Below are 22,815 nucleotides of genomic sequence, written 5' to 3'. Positions count from 1 at the left end.
GGATTCGAACCTCGGACCGAAATACCAGTGTTCAGCGACTTTACCGCTCGGTCGCTGGTGGGCTCTTCTGGTGAAATTGCCCCTTTGGACTAAATATCTTTCTACCATAAAAAATATCTTTCAGAAATTCACGTTATAAAATGTAATACTGGTAGTTGCTTCCAACCTGTGCATACTGTGGCAAAAGTTTTACTTTGTGCTATTTGTTGTCCGTTTAATCGTTTTTAACTTCATCTACTCGACTGTGAAAAAAAAACTTTTCTTATTGACTTGTTTTACTAACTGCTTTTTGCATCTATTTACTAAAAGAAATCACGTGATTAAAATTGTCATAATCTGTAGCCGAACGTTGCTTGATTAATTACTTAAAACAGAACCATTAGAGTACTATGAATATTGTATTTACTGGAACGTTGAGCAAATCTAGTAAAAGTGAAATTAACTTTTTCAGCGACAGCAAGAGGTCATCACTGTGATGCTTGAACAGCTATGCAGCTAAGTTACTAATAATAATTGTGAAGCAACATTGTCATTGTTAGATATAGAAAATTTTGGCTGTATTGTTAAATTATACTGTAACGTCATTAATTTTTGGGGGAGAGGGGGTTTGTTTTTTAAAGCACGAGACGTGAAAAATGAGCAATGGCCTCACCGGGACACAACTTAGATATAGGTTACATTAATTTTGAAATGTATAAAAACAGGTTACACTTTGTACAAAACCTCAAAGTGAAAGTGCAATAGTATGACCAGTTTCGCATGGGATCGTTTTATCACGTTTGCCTATTACAGTTAAGAAAGAAGGAAAAGTGGGCGTCACCGGTCTGAGATCTGAAGTGAATAGAGCTTAATAAAAGAAAGTGAAAAGCCAGAAGTATTTCAAGCATGTGCGCAACTCCTATAACATAAGAATGGACAAAATTCTTATACGTAACGTACGAAAACCCTCTCTTAACTGACACGCAGCAAAGTGCATTTATTAAATTACTGGACTTTTATTTAATCATGCTTTTAATAAATTAATGGACGCTTCCATTTTCAACGCTAAAATTCGATATATTGAGCTTCTGGTGCCAGATACAGTATGGATATTGTTACGCATTTTGTACACATGTAAATAACTGCAGTGAAATTATATGTGAAACTATAGTATTTTTTTTATACTATAACATGAAATGCTTGAAAGAGAAGATGCTCTGCCGGAAAAATAAGAATAGAAGGGCACGTTTATTTAACGTTAAGTAAATAACTATTTCACTAAATTGGCGAGACATCGCCAAGCTAGCGGTGGCTATTTGTCAACTAATTTTTGTCGCCAAATTTGGCGAAAATTCACCAAAATTCACTAAACTTATAGTAACCAAACTATAAGAGCTAAACTATTTGGAGAGATTTTGGTCCGGTTCCTGTATAACTGAATTGACCCTAAATGTAACTGTAACCATATCCGGTTCTCATATGCCTTCCAGTAATTTCTAAAAGTGGGAGGTACAAGAAGTTGCTTCATTGGCCTCGGGGGGGGGGAGAATTATATAATATCCGGGGGGAGAGCATCAGTTTTTCAGTAGTTATTTACTTCAGCTTGGATTCAGAGTATTGAGAGATCTCCGTAGTAGCTTTGCCGTTTTGGGTGCGTTTCCGGTTACGTTGTTTTAACGTTTTCAGTAGTTTAAAGTGTAACTACTGATTGTGCTCTGTGATACTGAGAAGAGCTGCAGGAGTATTTTTGTGGAAAGTTCCAGAACTGTAAAGTATTTCTTTCGGTAAAATAAATGTTATCAAACTGTCATCGGTTTTCTGTCCATTCAACCCGTTACGAATCCTTACGCACTCAACAATATTAAAGCCTTTAAAAGGTCGTTGCGAAATGAGGGTACTTAAGATCCGTAGATCAGAAAATTCTCTTGAAAGTCTGTTGCGGAGGACGGAGGGAATGAGACCCCTACCCGGCCCTCGGGATACTGTTAATCAAAAGTGAAATACAACTAGGTGCTTTGCTGCGTTGGATACTATATTCAGCGTATCAGAATCTCGCAAACGTTACTGCTTATATTCTCGCGTGTATTTAATTATGGCAAAGCACACTAGGGCTATCTGTCTAAGGGGAGGGATGCCTTCGTACTTTCTAAGGAAAACTGGCTCGTATACACGTTACACATGGGGAAAGCCACGAAAACACCCATGCAGCCAAACCGTTCGTGGGATTCGAACCTCGGACCGAATTACCAGTGTTCAGCGACTTTACCACTCGGGCGCTGGTGAGCCGCTTATATTCTTCATGCATGTTATACGACAAGCTAACCACCTAACTTGCTTATAATTATTCTCAAGGCTTTTCCGTATGGCTATTATGAATGAACACATACTTATGACTATCATAAAAAGGAAATGTTAGTATTGTTGCATATTTTGCGATTTAAAATTGTCTGTGCGATGAGCATCTTGAGATAAAGAAAGCGAAAATGTGTTTTGTATTTTAACACACAAATGAAAATAACAATTTCAAACAAAAATTAAGTGTATTAGCAAAAGAGGAGAATTTTGCAGGTCAATCCTTTGCGGTACAGTGTGTCCGGTCTGGGCACACCTAAAAATTTCTTTCTGTACGCACAGAAAGATTGAATGAAAAAGGATTTATAGGTTACTATAGGTAACTCTGAACCTTCTTTATTTATAGTAGATGGCAGCTCAACACAAACCAGTCCACATATTTTAGCCATGTTTAGTTTTTTAAGACCCTCATTTTTCAAAGAAATCTTTCAGGTTTTTTTTTAGGGTATAAAAGTAATTGTTTGAAAAGAAATTTCTATGTTATTTTTTTGGCTGTATGCTAATTTCCTTATTCTATATTAGTTTTAAATTTTTACCTTGAAATCTTGCCTAAATTCAAACGGCGAACCCTAAGTGTGCCCAGACCGGGCTCACCGATCATCTAGGACAATTGAGAGTCTGTATTCTTTGTTTCTCCGCATCTCATCGGTCAGTTCATTGGCAACAATGCTCGTTTCAGCACTCTTTTCGAAGCTCTATTCAGTCAGTGCACTTTGGGCACACCCACAGAATTAAAACGATAAGTGCTATCTTCACAAAATTTTACTTACTCGTGTTACTCTATGCCTAATTAGACTGCCTACTTTTTTTTATTTAAATTAAAACTCCGATTTTAAAAGGTAGCGTGCCAGAAAGGATTAATGACGAAGAAGGTTTTTCTTTTCTTTTCTTTTCTTTTTTTTTTTTTAGCCCAAAGGGCGTTAATCCAGAGAAGGGTTATTAGTTTCCTTTTGGCATTTTGCGTTGAAAACAAAAGTATCGGCATGTCGGTTCACTTTTCAAATTGTTGCCACCAAATATTACAACCTTGTATTATATTTAAAGAATTTAAATAATGAAAAAGTCTGCATAAATGTAGGTATGTTTCCGCATTGTGATAATAAAACTACGGTAGGTAGAGCCATCAAATTTTGAATAACGTACGTTTACACCCGAATGTGGGCATGTAAAAGCCCAAATTCGGAATTTGTTTTATTATCTATTTCATATTTTGTAAAACTTTAACGAATTTTTGATTAATAAATTCAAGGATTTTAAAGCGAACAACGGCAACACTGTACGAAAAAAAAAAAAAAAAAAAAAATTTTTTTTTATCTCCTGCGCGCGAGACTGTGTACCGGAAATTCTAAACATATACTCATTTTAAAATTGTTTCGCGATATTACTGTCGAGCGGAATTTTATGGCTTAAGTGTGAACAACATGATATTCAATAAATAAAGATAACATCCAAAACATTGAAGAAAACTTCCCTTTGGGAGTAATGTAAAATCTGAAAGCTCTAAGATTTATTATTTTTCTTATTTATTTTATTTTATTTTTTGTATTTGAATATATAAAGATTCATTATGCTTAAAATGTGCATAATTTAACGATAAACTCAAAACTGATGATCGAACTTACAAGCGTTTATGCAACGGGAACACTGACATTTAATCTTATCGAAGAACGTTTTATTTTCAGAAGCCTCCCAAATTAACTTTGATTTGAAAATGTCACCAATAAATAAATCCGCATTAGTCTGGGTCAGATTAATCGCTGATTTCTTAGGTTTTATGTAAACTTCAGCTGTCTCTTGACACTTCATCACCCTCATTTCATATCATCTTATAAACTACTCAGCATAGTTTATAAGTAGAATAGGGATAAAAAAGAAATAACTTCAATGAAAATAACAGATAAAGCCAACAAAGTGGATAAAGATCTCCTTTTATCAGCTTGATCTAACACTTTTTCCTTCTTTATAAAGAGCCGTTTGTTTGCGGAATTTTTGTTTGACTAAATAAAGAATTACTTGTTGCCTGTTTCTGTGAATCTTCTTACTTAGTTTGTATCGTATTAAAAGGCTATATTCTTAAGTAAACTTTCTTTGAAAACAACTAAAAGTTTTGTTAACATATTCGCCTCGAACTCAAAAATAAAACTTTGCTTCGAAAAAATATGAAAAGAAATAACTTTTGTTCTACAGTTGAACAGTATCGGCATGTTTGGAAGATTTTCTATGTTCGAACCACAAACGCGGTTCACAAACCATGTTTAGAACAATACGATTTTTCAAGCGTGACGTAAAGTTCATGTGACCTCCTCGTAGGTGATGGTTAGCGATGGCTACGATGGCGAGTGGGCGTGTAATGGAAATGATGACGTCACTAAACCTGTTACGTCATGCAACGGGGATCTTCGGAAACTTACCGCCAGTGTTAGTAGGGAGGCGAAAGGATTTGTTTTCGGCGCCGAGCGTTTAGTGTGGCAACGCGACACCTGTTGTGTGCGCGTTTGTTGAAATTGGCTATACCTTTTGGTTGCATTGCAAATCAGTGGATTTAATTGGAGGTTTGCGTGAGACCTGGAAAAATGATGGATATTTCCTTTTACGCTCTGTAAGTGATCTTTTATCATTATACATCTTTAATTTTTTTGGGGGGCGGGTATGGCGAAAGAATGGAATTTAAAATACAAAAGGGTGCATTAGTTATAAATAGCGATCATGTTTAATAAAATTTAATAAATAATTTTATATTTTTCTTAAATTTGTTTTAAAAGTATCTTTTATTTGATTTGTAATTTAAAGATTCAGACTCCCTATACTTCATTCATAATTATTAGTTTAAAATATTTTTAACATAATTTTCACATATTACTCGTAAAGTTTTATTTATTTTCCCTGCTTGAAAATATTTTGAAGACGTAACTAAAATTTTGTTGTTGTTCAAATTTTGTTTAAAAAAAAAAAAAAAAAAAAAAAAGGGGGAACTCCGACATTTCGACTAATCAGCTCACTATGTAATGTTATGTATCTGAGTTTAAAACTTTGTGAGAATATTTTGTAATCTAAATGTTATATAAAGGTAATAAGATTGTACAAAAGGATCTGCAGCAATGCGGAGAAAAATCTGTAACTTTTGTTGTTAATAAAATCGCCTGCTTAGAAAATTTACACCTGCTTGAAATTTAAACATATTTTTCTTTTAAATATATTTAAAACATGGGGAAAAAAAAAGTTGCCGATAATACAATTTTTTTACAAAAGTGAAAATACTCATATCGCGGTCTGCGATAAAACAAGTAACAAGTGTATTAAATTGAAAACATATGCATTAAGGTGAAATTATTTAACACATAAACATATGTATTATATTGAAATACGATTTTGCAAAAGCTGTTAAAACAGTAAAATTTACCTTCAAACTCCAGCGTAGAAAACAATTATAACGTACACGATGGCGATACAAAAGAAGATAGGAGTTAATATTGGAAATGTGTTCTATGTTGTGTTCGTAATTGCGAATTAATTTAATATCAACTAAAAATTTATTAGTTACCAAATAAGATTGCAACTAATAGTTATAATAATAATAAGTTAAAATATCAATATTTTGCTTCAAATTTGTGTTTTATACATCTCGTTATTAGCACTCATCCTTACTTTAACAGTTCAGACAACACTTTATTATTAAAAATGTGAAATGAAAATTCTACATTTTTCGCTATTCATTATGCATGCAAATAAAGTAAAACAAAGTAAAACCATTACCTAAATTTAGATGTCTGTGATTCTTGCTGTAGTACATTAAAATAAATAAAGAATAAATTTGGGTACATACATAAGTAAACAAAATTTAAAAATAGAAAAATGTAGTGATTTGACGCTTTATTCTAAACGTGGAAAGTTTATTAATTTTCTCCGCTGGTTTATCAGATCGTAAACTTTGCGTTTTGTTTTCTGTGTCCATCTAAACCGCTTACAGTTAGACCCCGTTATAACGACTCTCATTTATAACAAACCTCCGGATATTGAGAATGAATTTTTGGTTAGCATCCGATTTCCTGTACAGTTACAGTTATTTTGTGCTACCTTTTTTGCATCTCCCAATATATTTTTTAAAAAATTCTGAAAGGTTTCAGATTTTAACGGTCACCCGGAAGGGTTTGTTAGGTTTTTTACGCCTCGCAGTTTACCAGTCTGCTGTTACCCTCACTCCTGCTAACCCATTCTTTTCGGAGGGGGGCTTTTTAGCTTTATTATTAAGCATCATTTTCTTTGCATTTACGCCATATATATAATCTGACAGCAAAACTTCGAAAATTTTAAAAGCAGTGTACATTTAGAATTAATTACCCATGCAGCGCTAAATGTTGGCATTTTTTTTTTTTTTTTTTTTTTCTTCCTGTTTTTATAGTCTTTTCTCAATTCATCATATCAATGTTCAATTTTCTTAGTAAGATGGCCTACATATACTTTTATTTGGGGGGGGGGGGTGTCTTTTTATTATTAACGTTTTGTGTGTTTACTTTATTTAACCCTTTGCGGCACAGTATGTCCGGTCCGGACACACCTAAAAATGTCCTTCTGTACGCAAAGAAAAAATTGAATGAAAAAGGATTTATAGGTTACTCTGAACCTTCTTTATTTATAGTAGATGGCAGCTCAACACAAACCAGTCCACATATTTTAGCCATGTTTAGTTTTTTAAGACCCTCATTTTTCAAAGAAATCTTCCAGATGTTTTTTAGGGTATAAAAGGAATTGTTTGAAAAGAAATTTCTATGTTATTTTTTGGCTGTTTGCTAATCTCCTTATTCTATATTAGTTTTAAATTTTGACCTTGAAATCTTGCCTAAAATCAAACGGCGAACCCTAAGTGGGCTCAGACCGGGCTCACCGATCATCTAGGACAACTGAAAGTCTGTATTCTTTGTTGCTCCGCATCTCATCGGTCAGTTCATTGACAATAATGCTCGTTTCAGCACTCTTTTTGAAGCTTTATTCAATCAGTGTGCCCACTTTGGGAACACCCGCAGAATTAAAACGATAAGTGCTATCTTCACAAAATTTTGCTTGTGTACTCCTCTAGGCCTAATTAGACTGCCTACCTTTTTTTCTTTTTTCTTTTTTTTTTTAATCAAAACTCCGACTTTAAAAGGTAGCATGCCGGAAAGGGTTAATCAATATCACGCTTATGGCGCTTACACCACATAAAATTCGATTCAACAGCAAAATCACAGAATATTTAAAAACAGCATAGCTTTAGAATTTCCCTTAGGCAGTATTTGGAAATAAAAATGTTTTCTTCTGTACAGTGCTACCACTGCTCGCTTTGAAATCGTTAAGTTTGTAAATCAAAAATTTGTTAAAATTTTACAAAATATGAAATAGGTAGTAAAACTAATTCGAAATTCAAAATTTGGGTTTCCAGGCGCCCATATGTTCGGGTGGAGGACTAAGTTTTTCAAAATATGATCTAAGTAGCGTTATTTTTTCACTATGCGAGAAAGCATCCATACATTCATGCATACTCTTCATTATTTAATTCCTTTATATAAAATACAATGCGATAATATTTGATGGCAGCAATCTGAAAAGTGATAAGCCCTTTATACTGACTAACGTTTCTTTTGGGCTTAAAATCGGTTGTAACGAGCTTTAACTTCATCTAATTTTTTGGGGGGAGGGGCAAATCCTTATCCAGAATTTATGAAATTCTGTGCTTAAAATTTACTAACCTTTAATCAATCCATCTTTAGGCTATTAGGATAACGAAAAACACTTTTGCATTATTGTGTTTTTATCTTGACTCCACATTTCTGTGTGTTCTACACAAAGGCAGGTGTAGGACCCAGAAACTAAAATATTAGGCGTTGTTAGAAAACTAGCACACACAAAACGCATGCCTTAGGAGTTCCTGTATTGTCTCATGCATTGAGGCAAAGAATTTGAGTCAGCTGTATGATTCCTTTCAAATTTTTTTATTGGGCTGTCAGACAACTCTTTACTTAAGGATGATGATATGATTGAAATTTTGAAATTTTGGCTATTCAGAAAAAGCACAAGTGGTGAATAGATTCTTTAAGGTTACACAAATGATTCGTCTTTTAAGAAAAGAAATTTTGTAGCCTTATCGATTTGTTTCTGTTGTGTAAAATTTTTTACGTATGATGAAGCAGAAAAACAAAAGAAAGGAATGTTTAATTGGATGTAATACTAATAGCAGTTGGATGTAACACTAATAGTAAGCTGTGAACATTTGCTGCTCTACTTTGAATTCTGACATTTCTTTCGGGATTTCAAAACCTGTTACTTATAAATCAGTTTTCGTTCAATTACGAAGTGTGAAATTTTATTGATTCGCTAATATACAATTGGGTCAAAAAATTAATAAACTGAATTTATAACATGCTAAGAAGAAGAAATTTATATGAGAAGTAGAAAACTCGTCTATTTCCATAGTTTCTCCCCCCCCCAGAAAGAAAACTTTATTCGAAAGTTATTCAGACATAGTTTTAGTGAAAATGATGGTAACAGTTTCCCATTTAAAATTCGAAATTTTTTCTGGTAGCAATTATTTCGAACAGATTGAATTGTGCAAAGTAATTAAGAGAATATAGTATTTACTAAGAGAAATGGGCTACTTGTGGGCGATCGGAACGTGGATCCGAAAATATAAAATAAACCAAACTCAGCTTTCTAAGACTGGTTTACAAAAGGTCGCAAAATCCGCCGGTCTCTGATAGAAAGGTATGGATCAGTGAAATCATTTGAGTTTGCTTTTGTTACTTGCTGCCTTTCATGATTTCAGAATTTCATCCGTACTGAAATTATTCAGGAGACAAGTATAAATAGTACAGTTTTTCGTTCCTTTTAAAATTATAGGAAGACGGTTTTGTTAGACAGTGTTTTTGTATGTTTTTTAGTTTTTTTTTAGTCCAAAGGGGCTTTGTCCCTGAAGGACTGTTGTTTTCGTTTTGCGTTGAACCACTATAAATGTCTGTTTCACTTTTCAAACTGTTGCCACCAAATGTTAGAGTCCTGCATTATATTTGAAGAAATTAAATAATGAAAAAAATCTGCATAAATGTATGTATATTTCTGTGATAAAACAATGGTACATAGAGCCATCGAATTTTGTATGACGTAATCTACTGCGAATATGGACATCTGGCAGCAGAATTTTGAAATTTGGAATTTGTTTTATTATCGATTTCATATTTTGTAAAACTTTACCGAATTTTTGAGTAACTAACTCAACGATTTAAAAGCGATCAATGGCAACACTCTATAGGGAAAAAAAAAACCTTTTTATCTCAAGCGCGCGGAACTGTGTATCGAAAATTTTAAAGATAGGCTCATTTTAAAATTATTTTGCGACATTGCTATTGAACTGAATATTATGGTTTATGTGCAAAGAACATAATATTTAGTAAATAAAGGTAACACATAAAACTTTTAAAAAAAGCCCCTTTGTTTTTTTCTTTTTATGCTTTTTTATTTATTATTTTTTTTTTAAGTATACAGTTGGGTTTTTAAAGTATTTTATTTAAAGTAAAACTTTCTATGATCCTCATAACTTTTTTTTATTGCAAAAGGGCTTGATTATACATCATTTACCCCCATGCATCTAGGATGGATGAGACTGGAGCATGAAAAAAATACAAAATTATAATTACGAAAAGACAAAACAGTAATTAACCTCATTATAATAACAATAACTGCATTGAGCCGTCCAGAAGGTATAGACTCCGGTACCGAAGGGCCCGGAGAAAGCCTGAATGTTTGTAAATTTATAGTGTCTTTGCGACAGGGGGCCACATATGGCGAGCCGAAATTCTTCTCGATAGGTTGATGGTAAGGGAAGAGGTTGGAAGACCCTCGGACCCGTCCTCCCGGGTGCTCTCCATTAAAATTTGGGGCGGTACTGGACAAAATCGTGTTGTCACCTGTATAGTGTTCTGTATGGTTTCCAACGACAGGCGCAGTCTTGCTGTTCTTGCCACGATGAATTTCGTGGGCTTGTACTGATGTTACTGTCAGACAGGTGAAATAACACAGAACACATAACTACACCGAAACTGGGAAATGGAATAACATATGACTTCATTAAGCATTAAACAAAATTAGTGCCTGGATGTCAACTACATCACCACTCTAGCCCACCAGTATCGGCTGTATAGGTTTTCTTTCTTCAACGAGGAACATTTTAGCAAATGATCTCTGTCCATCTCAAAATTCTCGTTTCACAAAGTACACAAGGGACTGGCATGTATACCAATGCTGTGCACATATTTAGCTAGACAATGTCCGGCCTTCAGAAGGAACGCTGCAACTGCAATGGATGTGGAAGAGTTTAGGATATTACAAGTCGAATCCGTCTACTTCTTATTCTCAATTTTTTCGAGTAATATAACATCAAACTGATTATTCGATTGCAAAATTCACTTCCCTTTTTAGCTAGCTTATCAGCCCATTCATGGCCAGTTGTTGCAAAATGAGCCGGGATCCACTGTAAGAAAACAATCATCTCTTTTTTTATAATTTAATAACAAATAAAAGTTGAATAAATACGCTGATGTAAATTTTTTTAAATGCAAAAATATAATAAATAATATTCCTCAAATGATTTTGAATAAAAAAAGACTTGGATATATAATGGTAAATAAATTTACCAGGTGTACTAAATTATTTCAAACGTAAAGTTATTTAAATGGTTAATGCGATTTTGGAAATCCATATTAAGAGAACAGTTATAGAAACAAATATTTTAAATTATATTTGTAAATAAAAAATTATTAATAATACATTTAATGATTAATAAAGTATTGATAAAAAAGATAAAATAAAAATAAAATCTGAAAGCCTTCAGATTTTACATTATGCCCAAAGGGGAGTTTTTTTAACGTTTTGTGTGCCGCCTTTATTTATTAAATATCATGTTCTTTGCACTTAAACTGTACAATTCAGTTCAAGAGCGATATCGCAAAATAATTTAAAAGAAGCATATCTTTAGAATTTCCGATGTATAGCCTCGCGCGCTGGAGATAAAAATGTTTTTTCTGTAAAGCATTGCCATTGCTCGCTTTGAAATCATTGAGTTTGATAATCAAAAATTCGTTAAACTGTTACAAAATATGAAATCGAAAATAAAACAAGTTTCAAATTCCAAATTCCGGCTTCCAGATGACCATATTCATCCAATTTTGATTACGTTATTCAAAATTGGATGGCTCTAGGTACCGCTGTTTTATCACAGTGCGAGAAACATACAAACATTTATGCAGATTCTTCATTATTTAATTTCTTTAAATATAACACAGGGCGATAATATTGGGTGGCAACAATTTGAAAAGTGAACCGACATTTATAGTGAACCAATGCAAAATGCCAAAACGAAATGAATAGCCCTTCTGGGTTAACGCTGTTTGCGTTAACAAAAAATTAAATTGTATCCGCATAAATTAATTAATTTGCAACTGAAAATGCAAAACAAAAAAATTTTTAATGCATTCAGCTTTAATAAAATCGTGTCTTAAAAATGATAATTGGACACAGAAAAAAGTATATCATATAGATTTGTATTTGTGCATTACATATTGAATGTTATTTCTCTCGATTGGATTTATTTCTTTCTTGATTTTCAATAAATATTTTGTTAGTTTTTATTAAATTTATTGAAATAAATGAAGCTCCGTCATTTGATGTATAAAAATATATCTGCATCTGATAAAAATATATCTTAGACCTAATTTTATTATTAGATTCTAAGATAAAATTATTGATATAAGATAAAATTATTATAGGTTGATTCGGAGATTGCCTCGATTATACACACTGTTAATTTCATGTTATATAGGAAATGCAATATTCTCATATCATAAAAATTTCGAAGATAGATGACGTATAACATAGTGTACTATTGCATTAAGGCATATTTGTAGGCATAGCCTCTTCAGCACTCTATTATTCAGGATAAAAAAGTTTCTGAAGTATGCGTTGATAGCTAAATCGGCCCAAGATCTGACCGTTAACAATTGTACTTTCCATATATTTATGACATATCAGAAGTAAATAAGGGAAGCGTAGAAAATCGGGCTAGCAGGACAAATAAGCTGGCAAGAAATGAATGTATTACAACTTGAAGATTTCGTTAAGCATAAGGCAGTTACGATCTTACTTTATTCCTATTGTTTAATTAACTTTTGGGTTTGAAAATTTTAAATACTGTTTATTAAAACGTTAAGTGATAATATGTTGCATGAGCACTGTATAAAAATCATATGGCAAAGATTAATTTTGAAATGGCGCAGTTCAGAGAGATGTGTTATAAATATGTTGCTATTTTTAGGTAAAAAGTGGGAAATAGTAAAGATAGGGAAATTAAAGGAGCTTTTACAGACTGAGGTTAGGATTTTGTTTCATATAGTTATAAGGTATTTCTTCCACCTTCTTAGCATGCCTTCGTGGCGTGAAGGTCTGCACGCTGGACGCGTATTCTAGAGGTCCGTATGTTGGATTCTCGGCAAAGGCTTTGTTCATTTTTCATCTCTCCTTCTTCCAAAAAATTCCTAACGTCTCTACATAGTTAATGTATAAATTTTTTTTTAGATTTCTGAGAAATAAAATTAATTAAACTTATTTTTTTCCAAATGACTAATTGAATATTTCATAAAATATTAATTTAAATCAAAACAAAAAATCTGATGTCTGCACCACATGACTTCCTTGTACAGAATATTAAATTATACCCATTGTTTCTTGCATTTCATTTAAACTTATTGGATTGAATTAAATCTACTTCGTCGATAGCGCATAAACCACAATAGAATAAATGCAATCTTTAAAATTCACTATATTTGTTTACCATAGCGACACTCTGGCCCTAAGTTCACTTAACTGAGTTACATTTCATTCATTTTTTAACTCAGAATGCACAAAATTTATATCATCTTAAGAAATATCTAATCATTGCCACATGTTCTGTTCAAATAAATCTAAAAAATCTAAAACGATGTATAAAAGAAAAAAAAAAGTTTTTCACAGACGATTAAATGTTTCTGATTCAATTAATTCAGTTCTCACTTCGCGACAAGTCAAAAATACATTAAAACTCAAGATGTCTGTATTCAAAATTATGAAGTAAATCTTAAACACTTATTTCCTCGAATAAATTCCAGAATGGATTAAGCAAGATTTAATTTGCAATAATAAAAGAAGGCGGTATCTTTGTTATTGCGAAGATTACTTCTTCTGTTTCTCTAGATTCTCTAGATTTCTCTAGATTCTGCTGTTTCAATTGTAAACAAGCAATGGCCGCCATCGAAAAAATTATTAGGCTTAGCGGCACTTAAGCAACTTTTAAATTGTTGATAATTCTAAAAATATTACATACAGATTTACTAAAGGCATAAAAACCTTAACCGGAAGATAAGAACAACATAATTCAATCATTTTTAAAGCAAAAAATGCACAATTCACAAACATAAGGAAATTGAGATAACTGAGCCGAGTAATAGAGTGGGTCAAAAGTACATACTATATTTATATACTTTTGGTGCGGCCGATTGCAACCAAAATACGAGGTGTACATGTACATGTTTAGCAGTCCTATATACAAAATTTCAACGTTCTGAGGCTACGCGTTTTGGTGTTATGCGAGATTCATACATAAGTATTACGTACATACGTACGTAAGCACAGACGCCACAAAAAATTCTCTTCAGAATTCATTTAAAATTAGTTTTACAATTTTTTTGGGGGGTAAAGAATCTTTTATCCTATTCTTACGTACAGATGTCACAAAAAACATCGTTAAAATGCATTCGATAGCGGTCAAAATGGATATTTTGAAATATGATGCCTGAAACTTTTCGCGATTACAATACTTCCTTTTTACTTCGTACAAGGAAATAAAAAGAGAGAACTTTCAAAAATCCACTGGTTCAAAGTTTCTGATATACGAATACCAAAATCTTCCTGTAATGTGGACGTTAGAACATTGCAACAGAAGGGCAAGAAAGCATTTAGTGGGTAATAATAAATGGGCAAGACAAAATTTTTACTTCTGACTCATTTTTTCAAAGTCTATTGTTTTTTGTCGCATTTTACAAAACGATGGTAGAATGATATGAATGTTACTTTTAAGATTTATTTTTATTAACATTAAATAGCTTAGGTTAAATTAACGCGCCGAACAATTATTTATTTAGAAGTTAAACAACAAATTAAATAGCTTGTTAGTATGCAAATATTTTTATGTAGTAAAGTTTTTATTTAACTCTTTCCTTCGGTTTCGAGTTTTCGGTACCTGAATATGTTTTGTGATAACTAAATTAAAGTAAATATGTAAAACAGAAACTTAAAGCATCGTTTGTTTCGTAGCAATGAAACGAGTGTGCAAAAGCCGCACGCGTCCCAATTTCGAATAAAAATCTAGTTCTTATCCTGCCATCCGCACGATGATGAAATCACGTGATAATATTTCACTCTGCGGTTTATTTGCGAAGCATTCACTCAGAGAATTATACCTGGATTTTATGACATATGTGCTCTTCTCATGCAAATGAAGTGTCGCCAAAATTTTTGTCATGAATTTAATCGTTAACTATTTTACATTTTTTTTTTTGACTAATCAGAGATCCAAAACGTTTAATCATCAAAATAAATGTCAGAACATTCTGAATGTTTAAGAAAGATTTAATTAAGGATCTAAATTGTAAAATATAAATCTTTTTATATGTATATTTTGCATTAAGTTTTTTATCTTGTGTTTGTATTCATATTTACGTCTCGTAATGATGGCAATAAGGAATATGCTGTCAATTGAACTTCACTTCGTTTTATAATCATTCTCACTGTGTATGTAAGTGATATATATGCTCATTTATATCTCACAATTTTCACTAAATATCTTGTTAAAAATACTTAATTCCACATATGAAGCTTTCTAAATTTTATTACATTCGTACAGACACCAACAGCAAGCATTAGTTCTTTGCTGTAAATGTTTTTGAATGACATGGAAGAGAAACAAGCCATTATAAAATCAAAAATTAGGCCGAAAATGAATCTTAGTTCGACGCAGATTTGCGCAGAACACGTCAAGCACGCAGCTCATGGGCTGTTTACGGCCCTTTTTCTGCATCTCCCGATTCATCCCAAGACAATAACAAAAATTATGACTGTGTAAGGTTTATTTATTTATTTTGACTAATAGTTAATTTTTAGGTAAAGCAACTTTTATTTTCACCCACACTTTTCTGCCGGAATCTTAATCAGTTAGCGGGCGTTTATTCAAATTAAAAGAGAAAGAAGTGCTAATTAAGCGAAGTTTGGAAGTTGATTTTACAGCGTGTTCACTTTCTTGAAAGCCACTTAATAGCGATTTGATTCTGCGGCGTTGGGTGCTTCTAGCCATTAAACTTGTTACGTCGGCTTCTACGATTCAGAGCCTTTCTGCTCCATTAAATTATCCTCCGAGCCGTTAGGCTAGTTAAATTACCATTTTATTTTAAGTTCAACATTACTTGTTAATTTAAGCCAAAAATGTTGGCTTATGTAAGTTAAAATTGTAAACCCAAAGGGTGTGACTGTGAAAAGTCTTTTCTTCAAAACGAATATGCTTGCAAAAACGTAATTAGAAAGAAAAATTTCAATAATTAATAATTTAGATTAACTACCCTTTCAGACTTGAAGAAATAACTTAAGAAAGTAGGATATAATAACCGTAAAATCATATGCGAAAGCAAAGAACAAACAATAATCGTTTTTTAGAATTATTTGGGGAAAAACCTGCTCATTTGTTGCCACCAAAAGTTTTCAGAGAAATATGCGATGGCATACATTTTGGATTCATAAAAAAATTTATTACTGTAGTCTGAAAAGCATCAGAGATAGTATACTGCACGAATCATTTTTTCTACACTTCTCAGCATCCACGTAAATTTTATATTAAATCCAGCAAACAGCATCATCAGTAAACTGAACACGAGCTAGTAGAACGAAATTCCGCGTATCATCAAAATAATTCGTAACATAATCTCTTCCCTTACGTAAAGAGCCTTCCAGAATCGGTTTAACAAATAAACAACAAGGATAAATATTCCGATAACGGGGCATTTCAAAACGAATCTAGGTATGTACCTACAAAGGAAGGACTCTTTTTAAAATACACGAAATTTTAATTAAATACACATGTTTTTGAGTAAGGTAGAATATAAAACTACGAATTGAAATGGAATTTTACAGAAACCTGTGTTCTGTGGCAAAAGATTAAAGATCATGCCTTCATCCGTTAATCGTTTCACTAAATTACGCCTGAAACGACAAAAATTCCTGAATCATCTTGACTTTTTACTTAAATGTAAATGTAAAAAATTGATCCCCAATTTTATTCAAATCAAATCTAATCAAAAACCTTCGAGTCACGTTTCAAGAATTCTGTTAAATTGCAAGCTTGCCTTACTTCGGTCCGTGATAAGGGATACACGTCAACAATTGTCCAAAATTGAACATGAACTCTATAAGCTTCATCTGGAACTCGCTAAATCATATCCAAAATTCACTGCCCTTGAACAAAAGTCTTGGTCTAGAACGGAGAATGCAGTTAACCGTCATAAAAACACCCTTGCAGTTAAATTCGAAAAACTTCTTTTACAGTCTTCCAGTTCAAGTAGTTCAAAAAATCTTCCCATTGTAAACATCAAGCCAATAGTTAATATTTCTAATGTTAATCTTTCAGAAGAACAAGAGAGAATTCTAAAATATAATTTTAACTTGTCACAAACCTGTACACCTTCGATTCCAAAGATTTTGGCTCCTATCGAAAAAGCTTTCAAGTTCAGTAAAGTTTCAGATTCACAGAAAGAAATGATTAGGCATCTTATCGCTCATAATGTGAAATTCAATAATAAACCTTTGAAACCAAATCTAACTGCGAGAGAAAGAGCTACAATGCGCGAAATTCATTCTAACCCGGATATTATCATTTCAAAGGCCGACAAAGGTGGCCAGATAGTCGTCATGGATAAGAACACTTACATCGATGGTGTCACTAAACTCTTAAACGAAGGACCATATAATCCGATCCCTAAAGATCCTTCACCTTCGGACTTATCCAAAATAAAAACTGCGATCAAATCTTCGCAAATCATTTCAAGCAACTTAAAACATTCGCTTATCCCATCTGTTGCGAATTGTGCCAGATTATATGCTCTTCCCAAAATTCATAAAAGTGGTATTACTTTCCGCCCTATTGTATCAAATTTAAGTACTGCCTCGTATCCTTTAGCTAAATATTTAGTTTCTAGATTTTCCACTCTATTAGACAATAACATTTACACCATAAAAAATTCAATAGAGTTTGTAAAAAAGGTTAAAAACATTTCTCCTAGTAATTTACTCATGGTTTCTTTTGATGTAAAATCATTATTCACCAATGTCCCAGTGGAGGGTGCATTAAGATGTCTAGAAACCAGACTTCGCGAATTTCATTTCTCTTGCATCGAAATTGATGAGCTAATTTCTCTCACTCAACTCTGTTTGAAACAAACACATTTTGTTTTCCAAATTAAATATTACAAGCAAACTGAGGGATTAGCCATGGGAAGCCCCCTCAGTCCCATCCTGGCTGATATCTACATGCATTATTATGAATCAAAATTGTTTGAAACTTTAAACTTCCCGGCATGGTTCCGCTACGTAGACGATACTTTTACCCTGTTTGAAGGTAATAAAGATGATTTAAATAAAGTTCTTTCAACAATGAATTCTATTGATCCTGCTATTCAGTTCACTTTTGAACTTGAGACTTGCAATTCTCTTCCGTTTCTCGACATTCTGGTCACACGTAACACATCCAACTTCAGTACTACAGTTTACCGTAAACCTTCATCGGTTTGCCTTCCACCACACTTTAAATCATGTCATCCGACTAAACAAAAGTTAGCTTCATTTTATTCCTATGTTTTCCGTGCTCTTCAAGTTTGCTCCTCCAAACTAGCCCTTGATAAAGAACTAAATTATTTAAAAGCAATAGCTATTGACAGGGGCTTTTCACCCAACATTATTAATCAAGCAGTTAAAAAATTCTCATCTCAACACACTAAAAGCCACACTCTTATTTTAGGAGATTATAAAAATTCTGTTGTCATTCCCTTCTTTCCATCAATTAGCTATAAAGTTGCACATATTTTGCACAAATTTAACTTTCGGGTTGTTTACTCTCCCATCAATAAAATTCCAACTTCTATACTCAAGGACCCCATTCCGGATATGAATTCCTGGGGTATTTATAGGATTCCTTGCCAGTGCGGTTTAATTTACATTGGCCAAACTAAGAGAGCCTTAAAATTTCGCGTCAAAGAACATGAGGCATATGTTAGAAAAAAGGAAACACAGAAGTCTTCTGTTGCTCAACATTGTTGGTCCGAAAATCACACTTTCAATTTTTCTGCTGCCAAAATTATTCAAAAAACATCTTCCATTGGAGAACTGGATTTTCTAGAGGCATTTCACATTCATAAAAATCTTTCTGTTCTAGTTAACGATCCTAATTCCAATCCAAATTTGCCTTCAGCTTTTAGAGAAATTATGTTTTAGTTCTGGTTTCGCCAACAGATGGCGCCACTTGCTTATTCTTGTCCAGGCTTTCTTATCTTATCTAATCATTATTTCCTATCTTGTTCATGTGCGGTTTTGCAGCTGAAGATGATGGTTCGGTAAAACCATCGAAACTAGTCCTGTGAAAATTTTGTAGGTATAACGCTGATTTTTGTTGTTTGACTTCTGAATTAGTATTTATTCGGCGTGTTATTGTGTCTTAATTCTAAATACATTTTGAGAAATGAACGTAATTGCAATCAAAAGCAACGAAAAACACAGTTTCTCAGAAAATGCATTTAGAGATTTTAACACAGCACAAAAAAATTTTATAGCCACTTTAGACCTTTAAAACTCGCCATATTTGTATGTTAGGCTCTCTTTTGCTTCATTTTTAACTAATTTTAACTTTGCTACTTGTAGAGATTGGCGTTTCGATTTCTGAATTTGCTGTTTGTTTATTCCCATGTAGCTTTCAAACATAATGGGATAAATTTCTTTTTCTAGATACCTGAAAACAGGTAAAAGTTCTAAATATCCTGGATTAAACAATAATACAGAAATATGATCACATAAAAGCAATGTTTTTAGTTGGACAGAAGTTTATTTAGGTAAAAAAGAGTCCTCAAAAGGTTATTAAAACTCTCATTATTGCTCCGAGTCTTCCCATGTAGGCATTTTATCAGCAAATTCTTGTCACACAGTGAAAGATCTGTTGCTTTTACAGCTTTTATATTTTTTAATAATTAGAAAATAGCTGTTTAAACTTATTGTTTACATTTTTACGTCTCTTTAAATGTCAACTTCCGGCATCCGAAATTTCAGTTTTGGTTTATTATTTATACCATAACTTTGCTTCTAGTTATCGTAACAAAAATAAAGCGTTTTTGGAAACCTGAATGTGTGGTCTATAAGATGAATAAATAAAAAAAAATTCGAAAATTTTCACCAAAACGACGATTTTAGGGTAGGCCTTAAATAACTTTAACCGAAGGTAACCTTAACCAAAAATTCGGTAAATAACCATAACCTTTCGGTTAATAACCTTAACCGAAAAAATGGTTCATAAGCTTTTGGTTGCTATGATCCTTGATATGCAATATATTCGAAACATAATCCTTTCTACTTCTTCCCCTCTACGAATTGTTGCTCTGCGAAGATAGTGAATCTACTTTATCTGCAATTAAAAGAAAAAAATGATACAGCAAATGATCAAAGGCTTTAGCATTGATAGTCAGACCTCCCCACATGCATTCTATCTTGAAAAGATAATAATGGCATCTTCCGCTCCTCTAGCAGTATTTCCAATTTCTAAACAGACAAAACAGCCCACCGAAGACAGTCAAGGCCAAGCTACTAGAGTTTGCGAAGGCGGAAAGCAGACAGTGTGGCGTGCTGTAATGGTATGCTTTACGTTTGTTTGTAGAGTAAGCGTTATTTTATACGCCAAAATGTTTTCACACGCACGCACATAGACAGTGTTACAGATAGCGAACAATAATAACCCACTTTAACACGTGTAGAAGAAATTGTCGGTGTTTCATAAGATCAAAGGCGAATTTATACAGTGTAAACAATAATTTAAATTTAAAAATGTAAACAACAATTGAGTTGCTTAAATCACAATCGTCACGATCGCCACGTACCCCCAAATCACTGACTAATTTTAAAAAAATAGAAATTATACTCTGATTCAATTATGCTCTAAATCAGGGGTGGCTAACCTTTTTGGGAAGAGTGTCACTAGAGAAAACGAAATGATGCGTGCCACTTCCAACTTTTTTCCAACATATTAAAAAATACGAAAAGGTGAAAAAAGTAGGATTTATATTCTAATTTATAGAATTTTTACGCAAAAAGCACACTTTTTTATGTAAGAAACGGACATTTAAAGAATAATATAATAAATAAAACAAACATATAAACTATGGGTTTATTGTTAACAAAATTTTTTTAAAGGTCCAGTCCGTTAGGTCATGTATGAAATAAAAATGAATAATTTGAAACATTGAATTCTAAATAGCTATTAAGCAGTCAGTACTCAATTAATGGGGTTTTTGAATATGTAGTTTTTTTACCAGATTATCTATATTAGGATTAGTTCTTAAAGATGCTAATAAAATTAGGTGTCTGAGGCGCATATCAGGTAATCTTGAACCATATTTTATTTTAATATGTTCATAATAGAAAACATTTGTTCACAAACATATGTTGAGAAAAACCTAAAACAATAACTGATAACCAAATCGTGTAAATTTGAAAAATTACGTGTTGCTGCAAATTTCCAAAATTCAATATTGAATTGAAATAAGTTCCTTATATTTGCTTTTCAATGCAGGAAACTGCTAGGTCAATAATTTGAGTTTGGATTTCAGTTCGGTAACAATGAACGTCTTGTTGTGAAATTGAATTATTATAGTTATTCTAATATATTTATGTATGTATCTACCGACGGAGTTCATACAAACGGTATTATTACTTTTTCAAATTTTTAATTTTTCAATAAGTCTTCGCTTTGCCATTGTTGAAACTCCGCCGTCACGTGCAGCGAGTTGGCGATCCCTGCTCTAAATCTTTAAATGAAGAGGTGTTTCATAATTTCAGGTGAGATGGACTGCTCCTTACATGAATTCGCGTGCCGCTTTTTTAAATGCTTCAATCTAAGAATTATTTTTTCATGAAGTTGTCCATGTGCTCCATGTATTTCGTATTTTAACTATGTTGCAAATTATATGTCAAACGTTTTCTATGGCAAACAGCATTTTAATCGTTCTTGTTCTATTTATCATATTGTTATGAAATGTACAGGCGCGCTAAGATGTCTTCCCCGCAAAGCAGTTTTAGGGTTGCCATAAAATGGCAAAGGCGGACAAGGTTGCCACTTTTGGCGATATTTGGCGACAAAATTGGCGATATACCATGGACGGTTGGAGAACCTTCTGGAATTAATTCTTACCAGTTTAGCCCAGAATGTTCCCGAACACAAGCCGAAAGCTATATAAACCCTGCTGGTCCGCAGTCAGTTAGTGTATGTGTGCCTTGTCAATTGAGTCATTGAGCGAGTGTCTCGAAGTCTAGTGCCGAGTTGGTCGTCGAGTGTATCGAGAGAGTCTTTTAGTGCGTCGCGAATTAGTGCATCGTCGAGTTTTGTCTTAGACTGGGCTGAGTCGAGAGCTATACTCTTGTGTATCGTCGAGTGCATCACGTGGAGAGTCTCGAGAGTACGTGGAGTTCCGAGAACGACCAAACAGAGTCGGAAGCTGTACTCTGGTGCTTTGCGGTGAAGCTGTCTCCACCGTTATTGCCTGACAGTGTGAAGGCTGTGTCGCTGAACGTGTCAGCGTGTTTATAACAGTTCAACGACTGAAAAAGTGATTTTGGAGCTGTCCTGAGAATATTGGTAAATAAAGTGTGTTTCGATACTTCATCAAGTGTCGTCGTTATTCACTTCAAATCCGCACGAACCCGTACAAACGTGAAGGAAGAAAATAACGTAACAATATATATCGTTCATATTGTACTTACTAAATACTTAATAATAAATATCTAATAAATACTTAAAAAATACCTACTATAATATTTTACAGAACTTCCTATGGATTTTGCGAGCTTTATGCTGCTATGTGGAGATAATGCATGTTACTCAGTGCTTATAGTCTCAGCATACAACCGGTTAAAAATCTAACCTGCTTAAATGAGAAAACATCAACTGGTTGATAAACTTAGAATTGTTTGCTTGTTGTTTTCTAATTTCATGATTTAAGTTTATTGCAGTATTATTTGAATATATTAGGAATAAAAGATAATATATGTTGCAATTAGGTTACTTGTAAGAACATAGCACTGGAAAAAAAAGTACTGTCTTTTTACTAACTTGGGAAATGCGTTATAGTGAGT

General features: G+C 33.1%; 1 protein-coding gene across 2 annotated transcripts in view; it reads left to right on the top strand.

The window, feature by feature from the left end:
• LOC118189056 (uncharacterized) overlaps window positions 1-22,815 on the top strand; it is a 293,031-nt gene that overhangs the window by 199,602 nt on the left and 70,614 nt on the right. Inside the window, exon 1 of one of the 2 annotated variants that reach the window (XM_085825858.1) lies at window positions 4,750-4,930. The exons of the other annotated variant lie outside the window; for it this stretch is intronic. Within the exon in view, the coding sequence (XP_085681984.1) occupies window positions 4,905-4,930 (26 nt within the window). The 5' untranslated portion in view covers window positions 4,750-4,904. Of the gene's footprint in view, window positions 1-4,749; window positions 4,931-22,815 lie in introns of those variants that run through there. 2 annotated transcript variants of the gene reach the window in all.

This window comes from Stegodyphus dumicola, chromosome 10 (genome assembly GCF_044657685.1).
Source record: "Stegodyphus dumicola isolate Sdum_Otavi_A_Nest chromosome 10, ASM4465768v1".
Taxonomy (NCBI): domain Eukaryota; kingdom Metazoa; phylum Arthropoda; class Arachnida; order Araneae; family Eresidae; genus Stegodyphus; species Stegodyphus dumicola.
Note: the sequence above shows the minus strand (reverse complement) of the source record. Positions and strands in the feature narration are given on the sequence as shown.